The following is a 22,506-nucleotide window of genomic DNA, read 5'->3' on the forward strand; positions in this document are numbered from 1 at the left end:
GTCAATCTTCCATGGAACACCATGTAGTAAATGCCATGCACGTACACCGTAGACATAGTTGCTGATTGCTGAGCCAGAGTATGCAGCAGCTAGAGTAGACACAAAGGACATGATTAGTACTTGGCTGGCTGGGGCCCTGTCTTTTTCAGGGATGTTCTTCTGGTCGCAAAAAACCATGAAGTTGAGGAGGCCAGAGGCATATGTTGCGTGTGTATCCAACTCCCATGCATAGGCTAGGACGTCTTCAATGCGCTTGATGTCTTCATCCGACATTTGAGCGGACCTCTGGGCACGAGGCACTAGTGGGCGCCATAGGCGTAGTCTTTGGTTGGCTGGGCAATGCGGTCGAAGGGGTGAAGGGAGAGGAGTAAGATTCTTGCGGTATGGTGCAGGTCGTGGACGCTTATCCGAGGCTGGGGCTGGGAGCTGAGCATTCCAGGCTCGACGTTCCTGGTTAATCGTATGAGGAACAGGAGAGGAATTCCTCCCCCCGGCGATCAAGCTCGGCGTTGATTGAGGCTCGTTCGTTTTCTGAAAGCTCGTGTTGGGGCTTGCGTTGGGCATTTGGTAGGAGGTGCTCACCAGAGCGTGCCATGGCGAGTTCAGAGTCGAAGTCGACGATGAGGTGGTGCAGTTCTGGGGGGATGGGAATATGGGGCAGGAGATGTGTAAGACGTGGGTATATTCCTCTGGATGGTTCATCAGCGGGATTATCTTTGCTCGGGACATATCTTGTGTGGATGGTGCACTGCCGGGTCTCCAGAATGGCGTGAACACGTCTAAAGACGATGTTGGTCTGCTTGTTTCGGCTACGTCCCTTCCACCATCCTTCGACGACTCCTTTGTTATCTCCATAAACCTTGAAGTGAGAACTTCTGTCGCCGGATGACAGTATGGCGAGGCTGAGGAGCTCGAATCCGACTGCCTCTGCCCAACCGATGTCTCGTCCGTCAGCTTTCCAGCCAGGGAGTAAACGCCAGGCGCGCCACCTCTTTCCAATCGTGATGCCGATGCCAAAACCTGAGCTAGCGTCAGAGAAGGCGTCGAGGTCCTTGAGTGGTACTGGGCCAGGAATGTCCCTTGAGAGGGTGGGAGATTGGAGGCGTGTTGTCCACCATTGAAGGTCGTCAGCTGTATTGCGGGGTGGGGTGTGTGGCACGAAAGGACTGTTATTGAAACCTGAGAGCATGGCTTCCAAATTCGTAAGGTACGCGCGCCCCGCAGTAATGACGAGGGAAGTGTGCAACAACTTACCATATAGCTTTTGTACTTCTGCCAGTGCATGTGTTGGCTTTTTCCCCCATTCCTCAATCGCGTTGAGGTATTTGCGCCTCTTCTCCGCTGGGATGGCCACAGTGCGCGCCTCGAGGTCCCATACAAAGCCGAGGTATGGGACCACTGAGCCAAAGGGGATGGTCTTGGAGCTCTCCCACGGAATGCCCAATTCATCTGAAAGAAGATCAATATCTTCGTCAGCGTATGTAAAAAGAGCATCATTGGCAGAATGTGCGGATACGCTCGAGAGATCGCGTATGGGGCTGGCCATGTCCTCGTCAAACTCCTCTGGGCGCCCATCAGGCATGGTGTCGCCTCTGTACCAAATACGACTACCTTCGTGTAGGCGTCCTCCATTGGTTTTGACCAGTTGATGCCAGGATTGGCGCTGGGCATTGTACACGCTGAGGCAGGAGCGGGGAATTCGAAAGAAAATGTGGTCATCGACCCATTTTGATAAGGGACCAATTCCGTTCGCACGGAAGATGTCCGTTCCTGCATCCGCAAGAAGTCCATGGGCCCCACCTGCAGAGGTGAGGCCAAAGTTGTTGCATGTGTTGGCGGCGAAGGTGTCTGCACCTCGTAGTCGCACAACCAAACCTGGCCACTGACTGTGATGTACAGGTATGGTCCTGTAAGCCTCAGCGACATCTCGAATGGAGGCCTGGGAGCCGGGTGGTAGTCGGAAAATGATGAGGCATATCGTGGAAAAGGTTCCCCATGTGCAGGGGAAATCATGTGCATTGATGGCAGAATTGATAGATGAGATTGGATTTGTCGATGGCTGACGCGGGTGGGAGAAGTCATGCACCCCGCGATATTTTCCCGGTTTTCCAGGTTTGGGAACAAGGGAGAGGGGGGATGACTGGAAGGGTCCAATGACAGATTCCAGTTCTGCCCTGGAGAAGGGGCCAATGTATCTGCCCTTCCGGAATTCTTTCTCCACAATTTCCTCATATTCTTCAAGAAACTTATTAATAGACGGGTTATTAGCTGGAACATATGATTGAGATATATTAGGAATCCCGAGATCAAAGCCGTGCGTAAGGCTGTGGTATAATGTTGGATAACGGGAGTCGAGACTGTGTCTGTCGAGTTGACTACGCCATGCCTCTGGCTTGTAAGGGGTGCGGGGGTTAGTTCTTCTGGACCTGAGGGCATTGCTGAGCGCCGTGCCCTGACTTCCCACACCCTGAGCAGGTGTGCCGAGAGGGGTGTACAGTGTCTGAACATCCTGCTGAGGTCTGGAAGCTGAAACAAATGGGGAGCCCGTCGATGGAGACGAGTCGCCCATTGTCGGCTCTTCGTACCCAGACCTTCCCCCCGTTCCATAGCTTGGTGGCGGAGCATTTGGCATAATCGTGCTCGTGGCGTCCCAGGCATACGACACAGGCGGAGGAGCCACGTCCCGCTGTGCCCCCTTGAAAAAACGAAGCATTGCCGCTTCTGTTTCTGCCTCTGCCGTTTGTGGCCTGACGGTTGCGCCTGCCCTGTGAACCAGCATCTCTGGAGGAGCGCTCTGGCGAGGCGTAACGACGACGGCGCTGGCGGGGAGGGGAATGCGAACGCGAGCGAGAGCGCGAGCGTGAGGGGGATTGCGCGCGACCTCGTTTGGATGGAGACGAGGATGAGCCCATCCTGGAGCTTCTCCTGTCCCGGTCCCGTGCTGGGGACATGGCTATGGCATCATGCTGCAATGGCAATGTCGTTAGTGGCATGGCGTGGCATGGTTGTCAGTGGTGTGGAGTGACGAGGCATGGTTGTTGTCGATAGTGGCATCGCGAGGCGTCGGATTCAGGTGTTATAGTGTTGTTTTGTGGGCATTTGGCGTGATGGCAAGGCATGGCAGATGGCAATAAGGTGGCGGGATGGCATGGTATGGCAGACGTGGAGGAAAAAGGGTGGGGGGGAAGGGTGGGTAGAAGCAGTCAGCGTATGTTGGAAATTCGGGGGGGAAGGAGGGGAATAACTGACCTTTTTGACGGAATCCATCCTGACCATGTCCCACACCTCCTCAGCCACGGTGCTGAGGAGCGTCTTATTTATAGGCGCGATGTTAAAGCCTGTGCCTCTCGACAGCTCGTCGTGCCACAGTCTCCTGGCCTTGGCTTGGTATACAATGAGCACCTTTTCACCGTGGGGCCGTGAGCGTATCGGTTCAAGCTCGAGGTTGAAGTAGAAATGCGCGAATGACTGGATATGCTTCTGGGGCCAGTCGCAGAAGCCCATGTACTGAATTAGCATGTTCTTCGCGATGTTCATCTGCGTCCAGGTGAGGTTAGCGTCTGGGACAACGTTCCGGGATGCTTTGAAGGATCCAACGGGCTTGAACGCGACTAGGTCGTCGACCTTGGTGATGCCATATGCGTCATCTGATTGGGCCTTGCTGGCGTCCTGTGCCTCAGCACATCCTTCGTCAGTAAAGTACCATAACTCGACATAGCTGAATGACTTCAACTTTCCGATGGCAAACTGTGACGGACGAGCCATGACGTGGTCGGCGATTATCTTGCCCTCGTCGAAGTCGTTGATTTTGGGCCGTTTCTTCTCTTGCTCTTTCCTTTCCTCGTCCTTTAGGCGTCGGTCTTCCTCTTGGCGTCTCGTCTCTTCTTCTGCCACCAGCCTGGCCTGCTCCTGGTGCTCTTCTAGCTCTGTCTGCACTTGCTGGTTCCAAGCTTCGACTTCGAGCTCGTGCGTTTGGTTCCAAGCAGTGGTTAGTTGTTGTATAGCCTGGTCGTTGGTTACCTGGCCGTTGTTGGACAGGACTTGCCTGACAGCGGCGTGTCCTGCTCCTGCGAAATCCGGGCATGGGACATTGGTCGGGTCCTGAAGAATTCGCGGCATGGGGATGTGTAGTAGGGAATGTTACTGTGTGTAGTTCTAAAGAGTGTAGTAGGCAATGAAAAATGAGGAAGGAGCTAATGAACTCCTTCTGTGTGGCGAACGAGGTGGTGGTAAGAAGAGAAAACGGCACGTGCCGCACCACTCGTTCGCTCAAAGACCCTATTCTAACGCTACACTCGTTCCTCGCTTCGCTAGCGAATCTCAAGCTCCGTCGGGTCGAAGATGAACACGAAAGAGATTATTATTGGGAAAAGGACCAAAGTGCCTTACTCCCACACTTGCAAACGTTTAAGGTTTCAGGAATAGCTGGGATTAGCATAATATCGGAGATACGGCTACGTAGGGGTTTGACGGCCTCGGGAGATGGTCTTAGATGGGTTGTTGGATGGAATGAACGACGAAGAGGCAGAGACTTGGAATTGGACGAGCTCGTTGATGTTGGATGCCGAGTAGAGTCAAGAGGTGAACAAGGATGGGACATTGTGCAAGTGGAGACCTTTGACGAGGGAGAAGAAGGAGAAGAAGAGGAGGAAGAAGAAGAGGCGGAGAAAGAAGAGGAGGAGGAGGAGGAAGAGGAAGAAGAAGAACAGGAGGAGGAGGAAGAAGAAGAAGAAGAGGGGGAAGAGTGCTCGAGCCAGGAATCTATTGTGAACGTCGACGAAAGTGGAGTCGATGTGGAAGAGTAGGCCCATTGATTAGATAAGATCTTGTGATGTGATACAATTAGTATTTTTTTTTCCACCTCTGGGTCTGCGCGACGCTTGGCTTACGCCAACGCAAAAGCTTGTCTAACTTTTTTCCTCATTATTATCTAGGCAATGTCATCTACCAGTGCTATTCATGACCCACTGGAGATAAACCTATCCCGGCAAACTCGACACTTACTCTCAATTATTCCTTCCGAATCCGAGTATGCTGAGGCCATAAAAAACGCGTCTACAACGCGCGAATTTCTCGCGACACTCTCAAGGCTTTTAACCGTTCCCGCCTACACACAACTGATAGCAACGTACTACCGACCTATTCTACTCGATCTGTGTGCCCGATGGATAGAGGTTGATGATAGCAAAGAAGAGCAGCTCGTAGCGCTGTGTCTCCTTTTGGAGGTTCATGAAGAGCTCTTTCCGTTCGTCGCTACTCTTTTTCATCATTTCATATATGTCAGCTAAAGTTGTTCCAGCATTTTATACGAAATCCTTTGCACGTCGTACAAAGAGGGCCCTCTTTCCTTCATTAACGAAACACCCTCACTCTTATCAATAAACGTCGCCCGCCTACACTGGCTCCTTCTCGCGTATTACCGAATTTTGCAAGCAAATCGTGAGCTTCCGCAGCAGCTTTCTTGGCCTCTGGCACCGTTATCTAGGATAATATGGATGCCTCATCTTGACAATGCCGCACGACTGTTATCAATACGTTGTTACGCACTACAAAGTGGCATGGGAGAGGAGGAGAGAGAGAAGTTGGAGAGAGAAGTGCTAGGGGAGCCGTGTGGGGTTGACTGCTTGTTGGGTTATGGTCAGAATGAGGATGGATCTGAAAAGAACGTGGATGGATGGATCATGCCCGTAATTGAGGTACGGAGGATTCAGGAAGAAAGAGACTCTATTGTCACAAAGCCTCATGACTACTATACGCGAGAAGATGGTGATTCCGCTCAAGTCATACAGTCGTCTGACCTCAGGTGCGTCCACAAAAAATAATAATTCAGAGTTGTATTGATGACTTTTAATCGCATCGTAGCCCCTACATTGCTAGTATCTATGGTGTTCTTCTTCTGCGGACGCCAAGGCCCCTACAGCACGAGTCCTCCCTCATACCGACGCCAACATCAATCCAAGGGCTCCAGTCTCTCGCTCTGCATGTTTCCCTCCGCATACCTACCCTCATGACATCTTCGCCATCCGCCGGAAAAGCTCTCTTACTCTCCCATCTTGCCGGTCTCCTTCATTCATCCAGGAATCACATCATTACTATTCATCTCGCGGACACCTCCTTAGATCCACGGGCATTGTTGGGTTCATATGTTTCTTCAACAACCCGATCTGGTACATTTGAGTGGAAGGAGGGAGTTCTAGTGCGTTCCATGCGGGAAGGGAAATGGGTTGTTTTTGAGGATATTGACCGGGGGAGTAGTGAAGTTCTGGGGGTGATCAAGCCGCTTGTGGAGTCTTTGCGTGCCGGTAAATGGATTGGTGGTTGTGCCTCCCTCAACATCCCCAGCCGTGGCCGGGTCGTCGCGCATCACGACTTCATGATATTCGCGACGAGGTCCTCTTTACCGTCTCAACATGGAATCTTTCCAAAACCCAGTTTTTTTGGAGCGCACAAATTCCATGAAATTGTACTGCAGTCACCAACAACCCAAGAATTGCAGACAATAATAGACTCTCGATTTCCGCGACTTGCTGGGAGTGCCGCCCAAGCTATCATACGTCTTTGCGATTCGGTCCAGCGACTTGGTTCATCAGCTTCAGCACCCGAGGTCGGCTTACGACAAGTTCTCAAATTTTGTATGCGGATTGACAGACTCTTGCCTCCGTCACACCGACCAATGTGCGTTGTAACGGATGAGACATCAGTACCATCACTTTCGGCCATTTTCACCAATCCAACTCTTCGTGAAGACATGTATTTGGAAGCCCGTGATGTGTTTTTTGGAGCAGGAGCGTCGACAACATCAGCACGAGCTCATATTGAGGCAGTCGCAAACATAATTGGTGAACATCTTGGGTTGGATTCCGACCGGCGCCAGTGGATCCTCTTTGGAAGGACACCAGAATTCGAGGTTGAGAAAGACATTAACGGACGGACGACTGCATTGTGCATAGGCCGTACATACCTTCAGGCTCGCCAGGGAAAATCGGAAATCTCACCATCGATACCACGCCCATTTGCAATGCACAAACCAGCTATTTTGTTGCTTTCCAGGATAGCCACAGCTGTCGCCCTTGGGGAACCTGTTCTTTTGACCGGAGAAACTGGTACCGGGAAAACCAGCGTCATAACACATCTTGCAACACTGTTGCATCGACCTTTGATTTCGTTGAACTTGTCGCATCAAACTGAATCTTCGGATCTGATAGGTGGTCTCAAGCCGGTGGATGCAAGAATTCCAGGTTCTATCCTGCAGGAAAAGTTTTTGGAGCTATTTGGGGCTACGTTTAGCAGGAGGAAGAATGAAAAGTTTGAAGTGGAAGTTAGAAAGGCTGTCAATGAGGCGAAGTGGAAACGAGCGGTGGGCCTGTGGAAGGAAAGTACGAGATTGGCACAAGAACGGTTTCGCTCGAAGAGGGAGCAAGAAAATAGGTATGTTTATTCTATCAGCTCAGGATGGGGCAAGCATTTTGACGTCTTGTTGCTAGAGTCGTTTCTCGGGAAATAGACCTAGAAACCCCAAGAAAGCGACGAAAAGTTGAGCAAGACATGAAAACTTCTTCTGAAGAGGGATGGATAGCCTTCCTGCGCGATGTGGAGGAATTTGAAGTCCAACATGTCCATGGAAAAGGAAAATTTGCATTTGGTTTCGTTGAGGGACCACTTGTGAAAGCTTTGAGGTCAGGGGAATGGTAAGGATGCCCAACTTTCCACATTTCTCGCGCTGATTTTGTGGTAGGATTTTACTAGATGAGATCAACCTTGCAAGTCCAGAAACGCTTGAATGCATATCTGGGCTTCTTCACGGTCCCACAGCGTCGATCACCCTCTCTGAGCAGGGCTCGCTTGAACCTGTTCCTAGGCACCCTGATTTCCGTTTGTTCGCTTGTATGAATCCTGCAACAGATGTGGGAAAGAAGGATCTACCACCTAATATCCGATCCCGCTTCACCGAAATCGATGTCCCTCCTCCTGACGCAGACAAGGAGACGCTGCTGAGCATCATTACACAATACATAGGACCTAATGTTGTCGGAGACAAAGGGGTCATCATGAACATCGCCGAGTTCTATGTCGCAGTCAAAGAACTCTCAGAAAAGCGGCAGATTGCAGACGGTGCCAATCACAGACCCCACTTCAGCATGCGTACTTTGGCGAGGGCATTGACATTTGCAGCCGAGACGGCGAGTTCTTACAGCTTGAGGCGATCGGTATGGGAAGGCTGCTTGATGGCATTCACAATGGTTTTGGATTCGGCCAGCGCCGAACTGGTCACAAGTTTGGCTCGCAAGCACTTGTTGGTGGGTGTGCGGAATCCAAAATCAATGTTGACGAAAGATCCAAACCCACCCAGTCCTCCAGACAATTATGTCAAATTCGGACCCTTCTATCTTGAGAAGGGGCCCCTTCCTGAAGATCCCGTCGACAACTACATCATGACCCCCTCCGTCCACAGAAAACTTATTGACCTTGCGCGGATAATTTTGACACGTCGCTTTCCCATCCTTATCGAGGGTCCGACTTCTAGTGGCAAGACAAGCTCAGTCGAATACCTTGCGAAACGAACAGGCCATCATTTTGTACGCATCAACAATCATGACCATACAGACATTCAAGAGTACATTGGCTCATATGTATCCGATCCTTCAACAGGAAAGTTGGTCTTCAAAGATGGTCTCCTTGTCCAAGCGCTTCGTAACGGACATTGGATTGTCCTCGATGAGCTCAATCTGGCACCAACCGATGTTTTGGAGGCATTGAATCGTTTGCTTGACGATAATCGCGAATTGGTCATCCCAGAAACGCAGGAAGTCGTCAGACCTCATCCCCATTTCATGATTTTTGCAACCCAGAATCCGCCAGGGCTCTATGCTGGAAGAAAAGTTCTATCACGCGCTTTTCGCAACCGCTTCCTTGAAGTCCATTTCGAAGATGTCCCTCAGACAGAGCTGGAAACAATTCTTTGTCAACGATGTCAAATAGCCCCATCGTATGGCAAAAAAATTGTTAGTGTCTTTCATGAGCTTCAGAAACGTCGTCAAGCAGGACGTGTCTTTGAGAGTAAACAGGGCTTCGCCACACTTCGTGACCTCTTTCGATGGGCTGGGAGAGACGCTGTTGGCTATCAGGAGCTGGCTGAGAACGGATATATGTTACTGGCAGAGCGAACTAGACGTGATGACGACAAGGTTGTTGTCAAGGAAGTGATAGAATCAATCATGGGGGTCAAAATCGACGAGGCTGTCATGTACAACTTACAAAGGCCAGACGTTGATATGCTGTCTTATCTCGGTTGTCCAACTCCTTTCTCGTCCGCCATCGTTTGGACGAAGGCAATGCAGCGTTTGTTTGTCTTGACCTGCAGAGCGCTCAAGTTCAATGAGCCTGTCCTTCTCGTTGGGGAGACTGGTTCTGGGAAAACATCTGTATGCCAAGTGTACGCCGACATCACCTCGCAACATTTACATGGTATTAATTGTCATCAAAATACCGAGACTGCGGACTTGATTGGGGGACTTAGGCCAGTCCGCAACCGGCATGCAGCAGAGACCAAGGCCATGGAAGAAGCTGTTTCCGCATTACAAGGCGAAGGCATCTCCAACATTCCTCCGACATTCGAAGCCATATCACATGCACTGGTACAAGCATTGAAGGATTCTTCTGGCTTAACCACACAAGCGCGTTCTCATCTGGAAGGCATCTATCAGAGAGTCTCGCACCTTCAATCGATATTTGAGTGGCAAGATGGGCCCCTTATCCACTCCATGCGAAATGGCGATGTCTTCTTGCTCGACGAAATATCGCTGGCGGATGACTCGGTTCTCGAGCGTCTCAACAGCGTCCTTGAACCTGATCGTACGATTGTTCTGGCCGAACGTGGGGGAGATAATTTTGAACTTCCCACCATCCAAGCATCCACCGACTTTAAACTTGTTGCCACGATGAATCCAGGCGGCGATTATGGAAAGAAGGAACTTTCTCCAGCCCTTCGCAATCGCTTTACAGAAATCTGGGTTCCTCGAGTTGACGATCGCGATGATCTGGAACTTATTGTTGGTAGTTTGTGGCAGCACGAGCACCTTCGTAAGTTCACTGCATCCATTTTGGATTTTGTGGACTGGCTGTGCATGTATGTGAATGATCGCTCGCTCATAAGTCTTCGAGACATTCTTGTATGTGTTTCTCTTTGTCAATTAGATCCTCACACGAACTTAATCAAAAGGCCTGGGTTGCATTCACCAATGCCGCGTACAAGTCGGAAACGTTAGCTAGTATACCTCCCGATGAAATCTACGTGAGTTTTCCCGTCTTCTCATTCCTAGGTACTCATTTCTTTGTAGCATCATGCCGTGCATATGACCTACCTGGACGGGCTCAGTTCCCTTCCCCAGCTGTCAGGATACTCTGCTGAGGCCCTGATACGACTCAAACAGGATGCAATGACTAAACTTCATGAGCTCGTTCCTCTCCAGGAGTCTCTTTCTTCGACGGTTCCGATCCATAACCAGGAGCAATTTGTGCAGTTCGGCAGCTTTGCAATCAAGACGGGATCCAGGCCTCGAGGGCGCCAATCGTTCAACCTAACAGCGCCCACTTCTAAGGATAATGCTATGCGTCTTGTCAGGGCATTTCAGGTATCAAAACCCATTCTATTAGAAGGAAGCCCAGGAGTAGGAAAAACAAGTCTTGTTACGGCCCTAGCTGATGTCTCTGGTCACCACCTCTGTCGTATAAACCTTTCTGATCAGACTGACCTCATTGACCTTTTCGGTTCTGATCTTCCGGTGGAAGGTGGTTCACCTGGAGAGTTTGCTTGGAAAGATGCGGAATTTCTCAAAGCATTGCAAGAAGGGCATTGGGTTCTTCTAGACGAGATGAATCTGGCTCCCCAGTCGGTGTTGGAAGGCTTAAATGCCGTCTTGGATCATCGTGGGACGGTCTACATCCCGGAGCTTGGTCGGTCATTCACATGTCATCCTTCTTTCCGCATTTTTGCTGCCCAAAATCCGCTCAATCAAGGTGGTGGTCGCAAAGGTCTCCCAAAGTCCTTCGTGAACCGCTTTACTAAGGTGTATATCCAAGAGCTCTCTCCTGATGACCTCTTTATAGTCTGTCAACATCTATTCCCCGATATTGAAGAGAAAACGCTCCGCTCCATGATTTCTTATAATATTCAGCTCAATCAACAGGTCAGCGTCCAGCGCACCTTCGCTCGTGAAGGGTCCCCATGGGAGTTCAATTTACGAGACGTCATACGTTGGGGAATCCTTCTGGGTGCACCCCATCCCCGAAAACCTCTAGCGTATCTGCGCAGCGTTTACCTCCATCGCTTTCGGACGATTCAAGATCGCTCTGAAGCCCAGCGCATCTTCAACGCAGTTTTTTCTGCGGACTCCTGCGAGGTCGAAGACGCGCCTGGATGGACCATTTCAGCCACTCACATCCAAATTGGTCATGCCATATTGAAACGTCGGAATATGGCTCCTCATCGTCGGCCTGGCCGAGTTTTGAAGAGTCAACTATCTGCATTGGAATCCCTGGGCAATTGCATTTCAAAATCTTGGCTTGCTATCTTGGCAGGTGAACGGGAAAGTGGCAAAACAGATCTTGTTCGTACCCTAGCAGATTTAAGTGGAAATTCCTTATGGGAAATTTCTATTAATAGTGCGACGGACACTATGGATCTACTTGGTAGCTTCGAACAACTTGATATTCGTGGGCGGATGCTTTCCATTGTCGACGAGGTCGCTAATGCCGTTGAACACAATTTGCGGACCATTTCGGGTTCGAAGCTTTCTTCTAGCATTCAAAAACATGTCCTACATCTTCAGCAAACCCGCGCACAGACTGCGGCGTTAGACATTCGAGATTTACTTCAAGCAGCCTCTCTTCTTCTCTCCGAACTAATTAAGTCAACCTCTGACGGAGGAGACCACTATCTAGTGCTGCAGGGTAAAGTCCAGGAACTTTCTTTGGCCTCAGATACCGCTTGCCGCTTCGAATGGGTTGATGGTCCCCTCATAAGAGCAATGAAGGAAGGCCGGTGGATCCTCATGGACGACGCTAACCTATGTAGTCCCTCTGTGCTTGACCGGTTGAACTCCCTCTGCGAGCCCGATGGCTGCCTGACTCTCAGCGAAAGAGGGTTCGTCAGTGGAGAGGTCCAAATTATTAAACCCCATCCGAATTTTAGGTTGTTCATGTCTGTAGATCCACACTATGGCGAGCTCTCGCGAGCAATGCGCAATCGTGGGATGGAAATTGCACTATTATCGAGGCTTGCTGCAGATGATTGCGTAATTTTATGCGACCACCTTCGGCTACCATTATCTTATGCTACACCTGAAAAGTCGTCAAGCCAGTTGGTTCTGTTCGATGCAACTCGACGAGGATTATTGACAAACACTGCTTGTGGTCTCCGTTCAATTGCCTCCACTGGCCGCAGTCTAGATCAGCATTCCGCCCTCTCCAGTTTAGTGGATCATGCACCGATGCTTGCCCTTTCGGCACTTGCAGAGCCTCTCGACTCTATCGTCTTTTTCCTATGCCGCTGTCTCACCCCCAACTACATAGTCCATTTCAACCGACATTTAGACGCATTTCGGGAGAGTAATGGTCTCGCGGGTGTTCTTCAAAACCTTCTTAAAAGCTTCCCATCAGCTGCGCTTTCAAGAGTTCTCAGTCAGTTCAGGACTACACTCGCCAGTCAAAACGGAGTTCCCTTGGATTTCGTTTTAGCGCAGGTTAGATAACCTCCTTCATTATAAAAGGCGTTTCGCATTAATGGCTGTCATTTGTTGAAAAAAAAATTAGCCTTTCGACTTCCACTTGAACAGCCCAATCTTCGAAGACGGGGTCAATGGCCCTCCCTCGCATGACGCGATAGTTAAAGCATTGGATCTTTCGGCGCTCCTCTTCCTGAACGAGCTCGATCAGCGTTCATGGACTATCCCCGACATACTTGCCGTCAACGGGATGGGGCAGAGTGCCTTAAAGCAGATCCAAGAAATTTTAGAAGCAATTCAATCTGTCGGATATAAAATATTGGAAGATTTAGTTGTTGAACCGGCTTCAAAACTGGTGGAGTAGTCTACATTATGGTCTTGTCAAATGCTCATTGTTGAACAGGTGGACGCCAAAGTGGCGATAGCTGTTTTGACATATGGTCGACACTTGCGCGGGGCTGTGGACGCAGGGGCTTTCGATTTCTCTGCTGTCCACGCGATCTTAGGATGGCTAAAGGATTCGCTAGATGATCATCCCCCTTCTCTTGGGCCTCTATTTATTGCCGTCCAGACTCTTAACGAGATCGTATCACTCTCAACGGGATTTGGATTGATTGATATGTGGTCAAACTTTTATATGCGCAATCTGCCAGCAACAGCTCGGGCGGAGTTGAAGAAAGTCGAAGAATTTTCTTGCCACATGGAGGAATGTACCCGTTCTCTGGGTATGCAATGCATTGTTGTTTTGACGAATATTACAACGCTTATGCTTTCTTAGCACTCAGGAGCGAAGCATTCAAGGTTATGGCATTGGTCGCTTTAACTACTGTGCAAACTCAGGACATACATGTATCTGAAATCGTGGATCTCAAGACAATCTTAGAACGTGTCAGTTATACTCTCTCGTTACGCTCCAGTAGAACCAATGACTACTTTCAGTGTCTGCTTGCGAGCCATCTGCCTCAAACCCACTTGGAATATCATATAGACCCTCAGTCGCTCATCTTGGAGCTAGGTGCTTTAACTGAGTGTCAACATGATTCACAGGTATGTGGATATCAACCCGCTCAGAAGGATGGCTTGCTCAAATTATAAAGCTTCACATGCTCAAAGAAGTAATTGATCTAGCTTGCGAAAGTATGAGGGTCCCACTGCTTCGACTGGTTCCATACCAACACCTCCTATGGACATTAGAGACCAGGAAAGGTGTGTTAAACTCGTTCGCGTTGTCTCCTTCCTTTTCTAATGAAAACAAACAGAAAATTCGTCATTAGCGGTACAAGCTCAAATTTCTTACTTGGAAGGACTTTGGAGTGCGCGGCCCTCTGACTGTTTTGGGGCTTTACCACTCCTCCAGCCAACGCACCTGCACGCCGCCATCTCAGCATGGTAAGCCGTCCACGTCTTTAGCCCCAGAAAATGCAGTTAACACCACCCAGCGACTTGACTTCGGTACCGCTAATTCGTTTGGATAATTACGAAAAAGAAGTCCGTCGTCAGGTCCGTATTGCCATCTTCCAATGCGAATCTGACCGAAGCCGCCTTGGACAATTACAAAGGCTTTTCTATCAATCACTCGTCACGGTAAGTTACTGGCCGTCCCATCCTGCGCATGCAATTAAGCATTTGTAGATTATAACTTGCTTTTCCTCGTCGTACAGCCTTGACGTTTATGAGAACATTCGCCAGCGGTCTCTTGTCATTCAATTAGACTCGATTGGTGGCCTCTTGTCCCTCTTGGAGCAGTCCAGCAACCCTCCTCTCGTAGCAGCAATCGTCAAGTTTCTTCGACCGCTTCTCGATCAATGGTCCGACCGCGATCCTATCTCGAACCTTGGGTTGTGTTGGATCGCACTCAGTCAATTGCTATTCGACCTACTCATCCCAAACTCCCCCGTTGATCCTGCTGCCATCCAGATGTGTACTGTTGATCGATTACGTCAAGATGAGGCCGACTTGTTGTCTCAAATAAAGCTCCACAGGCAACTCGAAGAACTCACGACAGGAAACAGAAACAACGGTGTCCTCGTCCACCTTGAAAAGTGCAAGGAAGATATCCGTGCCCAGTTAAATAATGTGCCGGCCCTCCCGCCTCGCAAGAGTGTTATTCGTCTCCGCCAATTTTGGTCGGAGGTTTCGCAGTTTCGAAGTAGCGTCACCTCCACTCCAAGGGTTGAGAGCATTCTTGAATTAGCGAAGAATGGAGATAGCATCGCAGCTCCTCGTGAACGGGTGATTCAAGAGTCATTAGCTAGCTTCTACCAGCGGCTAGACAGCGCGTATGATGAATTTGCAGATATCAATATCCTTCTCAAGCTTGGCATTCTTCAACTTAGACTTGGACTTCATCTTGTCGTTCAAAATTCAAGAATCTCGCAAACAAGAAAGGACCCCACATCCCATCTGGTATCATCGTTGGTTGCATTCCCTTCGGTCCGTAGTGCCGCGCTTATTCTGGCGACCTCGACCACTGCGGGACAATCAAGGACTTCAGCTTTTCGCCACATTTTGCTCGGCCTAGCAGCGATTTCAATGGAAAAGTTCATTGGCATTGAAATGGCACAACAAACCCAGCTGATTGAATCATACTATGAACAAGCATTCAGACTTTGGCTCATAGACCGCACCAAGGACAAAGAGATGGATGAAGCCTCTCGGTCCTTATATCGTCACACTACCCTCGAACATGACGCTGTGGGCGACGCGGAATTGGAGGAACAAGAATTTCTGTCCTTGTTCCCTGCTTTCGAGGACATCCTGGAACAGCCTTCTTTGACCAACACCCAGCAAAAGCCCCAACAACCCGAATTTGTGTTGGATCCCGAGATGCCCTTGCTGCTGGCAATCCATCATGACTTGTTAAAGCATCCTCAAACAGCCAACGGTTCGACCTCTCTGCAACATTGTAAATTTACTCGAATCAGACAGTCAATGGTCGATTCTCTTGTGAGATCGCATCTAGGAGGACTCCCGGAGAGTTTAGATATCGAGAGCCTACACTTCCAGCTTTCCCTTCTTCGAAATCAATCGAGTGACCTACAGCGATCTCAAATCATGGTAGATGTGCCCTACAACTTTTACTTGGACCCGAACGTGCAAGAGGTTAGAAAGGTTGCATCGGTCGTTGGTGCCCTTCGTGGCAGACTTCAGGTTCTTTCTGAGGAGTGGCCAGATCAGATGGTTCTGCGACACCTTGCGGATCGGTGTGATATTGTTCTTAATTTTGGACTTCATAGTCCGGTTGCTTTGATTCTTTCTGCCATTGAACAACTTCTCCTGCAAACCGATGACTGGGAGATGTATGCCAATCGTCAAAACACCATTCAGGTTCATCGGGAGGCGCTCATTGCGTTGATTGTCGAATGGCGACGCCTCGAATTGTCATGTTGGCAAACACTTCTTGATTCTGAAGCCAAGAAATCTACGGAAGGTGTATCTAAGTGGTGGTTTCAGCTATATGATGTGATTCTGCGTGGCGCCCTCAGCACCTTGGATCAATCGACAGAATCCACAGCATTCACTCAATACTTGCACAATCTTCTTCCGCTCTTAGAAGACTTCATTGTCAAGAGCCCACTCGGCGAATTTCTTTCCCGAATGCAACTTCTTCGCAGCTTCGAACACTTCCTGGCTTATATTGGCAACAATAAATCAGACCCCCAGCGATCCGCTTTGCAGCGCATTGAACATATTTTGCACAGCGTTCATCAATACTATAGTCTCTTCTCATCAGAAATTCTTACCCACTTGTCTGAGAAAAAGGCTGCGTTGGAAAAAGAGATCAGAGATTTCATCAAGCTTGCAAGTTGGAAGGATGTTAATGTGCAGGCCCTGAAGCAAAGTGCTCAACGTACTCACCGCCATCTGTACAGGATCGTACGAAAATTCCGCGAAGTCCTACGGCAGTCAATCTCAAATTTTATCCAACCGCAACTTGCTGGAATTCCTGAAACCATTCCTTTGCATTTCCAGCCACCTTCATCTTTGTCATTTGATCAAACTTGGGCGTCGTCTCCGGCCAACAATGACCCTGATGCAACACCAAATCATTCTCATCTTCTGAACAAAACCTACGCGAAGTACTGCCACTTGGTTGCGACACAGATAAAACCTTTTGTACAGTCTCTCTCAGCTCGAGAAGTGGATAATTTCGCGGTTGAAGTCATAACTACCACGAGAAAGCTCGCTAGTCTATCCGCGCCCGAAGGTCTTGAAGCGGAGAAGCGCGAAAAATATCACAAAGGGTTATTGGTGCGCAAGAGGAAGGCTTGGAGCGACCTACTCAAGGAGCTCAAAAAGGCGGGATTATCGAGCAACCTCAAGCCGGATGTTTTGACTCAGAATATGGATCCTGTTTGGATACGGACACAACCACCCTTGTCTGCTACGGATCCTCAAACTATTTTGGTCGAGAATTACTTTGACAAACTTTCTGGGTCCCTTCCAGCCTTGCGCTCCTCGATCTCCAACCATCATGCTGATCTCACGACACGCGAGCTTCAAAGGGGTGTTATGTTCGTGGAATCTGGGTTTTTCATGGCGATGGACCTTCGATCTCGGTAAGTTTGAGACTCCCGTGTCATTTTTGCCGCCTGACATCATTTTTATGTTGATCAGATTGGCAAATGCCCTTGATATACATCAACGGCTCCAACGAGTAGCCAGCCGCCTGAGGATACTCTCTTCTTCCGCCACAGTTGTAACGGGGTCCAATTTGGGCCATTATCTCTCCTGCGTTAAGGCTTTTCTTTGCAGGCTCTCGAGCGCCCTCTCTGACCTCCTACGGGTGGCCGTAACTTTGAATGAACTTGCGCCGAAGGTAACTATAGCAGATGTTCTACTGGAAGAGATATCGCTCTTCCTCAGGGAAAGCGATTCTCTCAAAGCAAAGATAATGGATCTACCGGATTCAGTGAGATTAACTGTCATGCCAGTGCTGTTGCAGGGTAAGAATGGGCGTCCTTGTGACAATTAATCGATAGCTAATAAAATACCTCAGATGAACTCACACTGGTTTCCGAAGCCTGGGCGCACATTTCTCGGACGGCGGGCTTGCTTTCGAAATGGTCAAAGGACGACCCTCGGTTGAACCACCTTATAATACCCATCACCCAGTGGCTCGAGACCCAAGATTCCCCAGCTATCTTACCACCAATGACGGGATCTTCGTCAAGCTACGATTGTACGGAGCAACTCATTAACTCATTTTTAATCAGTGTTCAATCTCTCTTGCCCCACTGCCGTGATGTTGTTTCTGAAGAAGATGAACAAGACGAGGAAGAGCAGTACCTATTGAAAGGATACCGGCAAATACGGGACTTTACGCATCTACTCAGCATCGATCGTGTATTCTCAGCGTTGACGAGCGTTCTTTGCCTTATTAAGACACAAGACGACCTACGCCTCAACTTGCCCAAGATCGTCCCGTTTCTCGACGTATATATATCACTTGTCAACGATCAATTGGCGGCCCACAACCACTGGACAAAAGCTCTTCTGAAACTTGACTTCATTCTATCTTCTGTGATGCACACACTTTCCCATCAGGGTTTCTGCAAGCCGCCCGACTCTGGTGACGCAGAGGCTAATGGCGAGACCTCGGAAGTGGCTGGCGGAGTAGGCTTAGGAGATGGGGCTGGTACGGAGAATGTTAGCAAAGAGATTGAAGACGAGAGTCAGGTAGAGGGTTTACAAGGTGAGACCCCTGAGAGTCAAGAACCTCAGAGAAAACACGATGAAGGCGAAGCTATCGAGATGAATGACGATTTTGGAGGTGATCTGGAAGACGTGCTCGACAGCGGCTCTGAAGATGATGCCGATCCAAGCGAGGGGAGTGAAGGTGACCCAGACGAGACGCTCGGAAATCTTGATGCGTCAGATCCCTCTGTGCTTGACGAAAAGCTATGGGGTGACGAAAAAGGTCCAGATGATCCAAAACATGACGAAGAGCAGGCAGACCAGGATCACTCTAAGCAGCATGGAGGCAACTCTGAGGTCGTTGCAAAAGAAGGAAAGGCAAGGAAGGAATCAAAAGAAAAGGAGGGAGAACAAGAAACGGATGACACGATGATGGAAGATGAACCTGGGTTGGAGGGTGAGGATGACGGCGCAAACGACCAGAATGTGAGTGGCGCCCCTATGGACGACTACGTTCCAGAAGCGAATACTCTTGACTTGCCGGATAATATGGAATTGGGAGAGGACGGGGTGGAGCCGGGGGGAGAAGACAAGGAAGAGGAGATGGGAACGGAGGACGGTGAGGACGAAAAGATGGAAGATGGCGATCTTAGACCCGAGGTTGAGGAAGCTACAGACCAAAACTCAGCGCCAGACGATAGCTTTGAGTCGCCGGAGGTCCAGAACGATTCTACAGCAGGCAAAGCAGACGAAAACGAGGATGACAGGGAGGCTGAAGAGGGGCAAGAAGTCGTCGCGAAACCTGATATTTTCGCGGGCGAAGGTGCAGCAGCTGAACAAGATCAGTCAGCCAATCCAGACGTTGGCGAAAGTACAACAACTGGGGAAATGGGAAGTTCTGAGAGCAGGACTGGTCAATCCTCCACTGCTCAAAACGAAACTGCCAATGAAGAAGGGTGAGTACAACTCAATCTAGTTCTCTTTTCTTTCTTTCTGACAGACAACCGTTATTCTAAGGCATTCCGAAAGTCTAAAACCTCAAATCGACCCCCACAACGTTGAACCTAACGCAGGAGAAGGTTCAGCCACTTTTGGCAGTAAGGGAGGACAGGCACCGTCGCAGAGTGAGGAACCGCAAGCATCAAACCCTCTTCGGGATCTTGGAGACACACTGAAAGAAATCCGTCAACGCTTCGACGAAATTCTAAACGGTGATCAAGACCAAGCTCCTCGTGAACGTATTGATGTTGGTGACGGCCAATCCCAGCTTGAATACCTTCGTCCTGAGGACGCGGACAATGTCATGCAAGCTTTGGGTCCTGCTGGCGAAGAACAGGTGGCGAAGCTTGATCAACTGAATCTCATTGACGATGATATGGCCGTGGACAATACAACTGCAATGGACATCGATACACCGGCGGCACCTGAGCAACATGAACAACCCACTCAAGAGTCCGTTTTCCAGCAGGATCCCTCGTCCTCGACACGACGCGACGATGTCGAAGGAGCTATCCTCCAGACGACGAACAACCGCTTTCCAGAAAACTCCGTTTTCCCAGATTCGTCGACATCAAGGGCTGACATTGAAATGGATGACACCACAGATCATGCCGTGGAAATTGAACTACGGAACTGGCGTGCCACAGATTACCCTGACGATGGAGCAGAGCATATCTGGCGACTATATGAATCACTGACACATGACCTCGCATACGCGTTATGTGAGCAATTGCGCCTCATCTTGGAACCCACACTCGCGACTCGCTTGAAGGGTGATTATCGTACTGGCAAGCGGTTGAACATGAAGAAGATCATCTCTTACATCGCAAGTGATTATACCAAGGATAAAATCTGGTTGCGTCGGACCAAGCCGAGTCAGCGTGAATATCAAGTCTTTATCGCGCTCGATGACTCGCGTTCCATGGCCGAATCCCATTCCATTCATCTTGCGTATGAGACTCTCGCCCTGATCTCCAAAGCTTTGGGTCGTCTTGAGGCTGGTGACATCGCCATAGCCAAGTTTGGTGAAACTGTCGATATTTTGCATGGGTTCGACGAGGGACCGTTCACTGATCAAGCTGGAACCAAAATCATGAGCGCCTTCAGATTCAAGCAAAAGGCCACTGACGTCCTCTCTTTGGTAGACACGAGCTTGAAGGTGCTAGAGAGAGCTCGAGAACGCCGGTCCATGAGCTCTTCATCTGCTGCTGACCTCTGGCAGCTGGAGATCATCATTTCAGACGGGATGTGTCAGGATCACGAGAAGCTGCGCACTGTGTTGAGAAGGGCGGAAGAGCAACGTGTCATGATCGTCTTTATCATCCTTGATTCCTTGCACACGACTGCCGGTGATTCTTCCACCCAGCAGCATGGATCCTCTATTCTCTTGATGGACAAGCCAGAGTTTAAGATGGTTGATGGTCGGATGGAGGTACAGCTGCAGAAGTATCTGGACTCTTTTCCCTTTGAGTATTATGTGGTGTTGCGGAACGTGGAGGCCCTCCCTGAGGTGTTGTCTGGGACGTTGAAACAGTTCTTTGAGCGGATTTCGGAGGAGTGAGAAGGCTGTCTGTATTTTTTTCTTGATGGACGATATCTGGATGTGATGTAACTTGTATAGAGCGTGACAAATATAATATCACTACGAATGGATGTGTGTGCGACTAGGTGTAATCGTTCAAACAAGGAGGGCTCTACTTTTTCATCATTACCTTCTGTCCGACGAGCGACAGCCTTGATATTATTATTCTTCCTTTTGAAGATGGGCCCTCTCCTCTTACTTTCCTCCCCTCAGTCAGCAGCCAACTCCATCTTGATGTGGGCAATAGCGGCAGCGGGGTTGAGGCCCTTTGGACACGTTCGAGAGCAGTTGAAGATGGTATGGCACCTGTATAAACTCATCTCGTTTTGGAGGCGTTCCTTGCGCTCCGCGCCGTTGGCATCCTTCAAGGTTTTAGACACGCCATCCAGTGGAAGAGATTACCAAAACTTACCCGAGAGTCGGCAATCCACCTGTAAGCCTGCATGAGGGTAGCGGGCCCAAGATATTCATCTTGGTTCCACCAATACGAAGGGCAGGAGGTGGAGCAGCAAGCGCAGAGAATGCATTCGTACATTCCATCCAGCTTCTTACGTTCTTCCGGGGATTGGAGGAACTCGCCTGGGGAGGTTGTTGGAGGCGGAAAGGTGCAAATTTAAAGGAAGAGACGGACCTTCAGCGGGAGGGTTGTCGTTTTGTAGCCAAGGTTCAATCGACTTGTATTGTTTGTAGAAAAGGGTCAAGTCGGGGACAAGATCCTTGACGATGTACACTGTTTATAGCATATGGCAATTGAGGTGATAGAATGAAGGATAGTGACGGACTGTGAGGTAAGGGATAAATCTTGGTGTCCTTAGCAGGTTCCCTGTCGATCCTGCAGAGGCAGGCGAGGGTGTTCTGACCATCTATGTTCATGGCGCACGAGCCGCAGATACCTTCACGGCATGAACGACGGAAGGTAAGAGTGGGGTCGACTTCATTCTTGATTTTGATGAGGGCGTCAAGAATCTATTCAGGGGTGAGGGGAAAGTGCGTCATGGCCCGAGGGTTTTCCTCACCATAGGCCCAGTCTGATTCAAGTCAATCTTGTAGGACTGAAGGGTGGGCTTCGTCGCTGGTTCATCTGGGTTCTACAACACAGTCAGGAGAAATCGTGGTGGAAGAAAACGAATTACCCAGCGGTAGATCTTGAATTCTTTCTCCAAGACAGGTTTCTGTGTTGGGACAGCCTGGAACCTGCGAGCTGAGGAGCTGAAAGCACGCCTGGCTTGTCGGGACAGGGCGGTATTCATGATAATGGAGGACAGACAAAGTATGATGTCTACAAGTCGACGGATGCTCGTGTCGCGTGATACCGGAACCGGAACAGCCGTGCTTATATAATATAACGTGATGTCAACCTCCACCACTGACAAGGTGCTCGACCCGGAGGAGCGCAAGGGGCTCCTCTCTACAACAGACGATGACTACGACGATGGGCCGGAGGATCATTCAGACGCCAAACCGTGGAAACGGAAGAGAATTGTCTTCACTGCTTTCATATTCATTGCTTTACTCATTACTGGTGTCATTGCACGCGCACTCTTGAGAACGACAAGACCTTCCCAA

General features: G+C 49.6%; 2 protein-coding genes across 2 annotated transcripts; one reads left to right on the plus strand and one right to left on the minus strand.

Annotated features, from left to right (window-relative positions):
- Positions 1 to 4,937: 4,937 nt before the first annotated feature.
- Positions 4,938 to 21,010, plus strand: LACBIDRAFT_188301 (midasin nuclear AAA ATPase; the record flags this gene model as incomplete). The annotated part of the gene is made up of 20 exons (XM_001875805.1): positions 4,938 to 5,245; positions 5,300 to 5,729; positions 5,921 to 7,398; positions 7,485 to 7,688; positions 7,736 to 10,169; positions 10,220 to 10,291; positions 10,338 to 11,753; positions 11,829 to 12,740; positions 12,934 to 13,053; positions 13,126 to 13,432; positions 13,516 to 13,614; positions 13,770 to 13,928; positions 13,997 to 14,111; positions 14,162 to 14,300; positions 14,412 to 15,824; positions 15,885 to 17,281; positions 17,340 to 17,668; positions 17,722 to 17,964; positions 18,022 to 19,315; positions 19,458 to 21,010. 20 exons carry the CDS (start codon positions 4,938 to 4,940, stop codon positions 20,917 to 20,919), a joined length of 14,331 nt encoding a protein of 4,776 aa, XP_001875840.1. The 3' UTR covers positions 20,920 to 21,010.
- A 139-nt stretch (positions 21,011 to 21,149) lies between these two features.
- LACBIDRAFT_182791 (uncharacterized protein) lies at positions 21,150 to 22,231 on the minus strand (the record flags this gene model as incomplete). Its single annotated transcript, XM_001876214.1, has 6 exons — positions 22,074 to 22,231; positions 21,957 to 22,028; positions 21,723 to 21,906; positions 21,572 to 21,670; positions 21,353 to 21,519; positions 21,150 to 21,302 (listed from the first exon to the last, which is right to left on the minus strand). The coding sequence occupies exons 1-6, from the start codon at positions 22,188 to 22,190 to the stop codon at positions 21,150 to 21,152; spliced, it is 792 nt and encodes a 263-aa protein (XP_001876249.1). The 5' UTR covers positions 22,191 to 22,231.
- Positions 22,232 to 22,506: the final 275 nt, after the last annotated feature.

Source organism: Laccaria bicolor, genomic scaffold (genome assembly GCF_000143565.1).
Source record: "Laccaria bicolor S238N-H82 LACBIscaffold_3 genomic scaffold, whole genome shotgun sequence".
In the NCBI taxonomy this organism is placed as follows: domain Eukaryota; kingdom Fungi; phylum Basidiomycota; class Agaricomycetes; order Agaricales; family Hydnangiaceae; genus Laccaria; species Laccaria bicolor.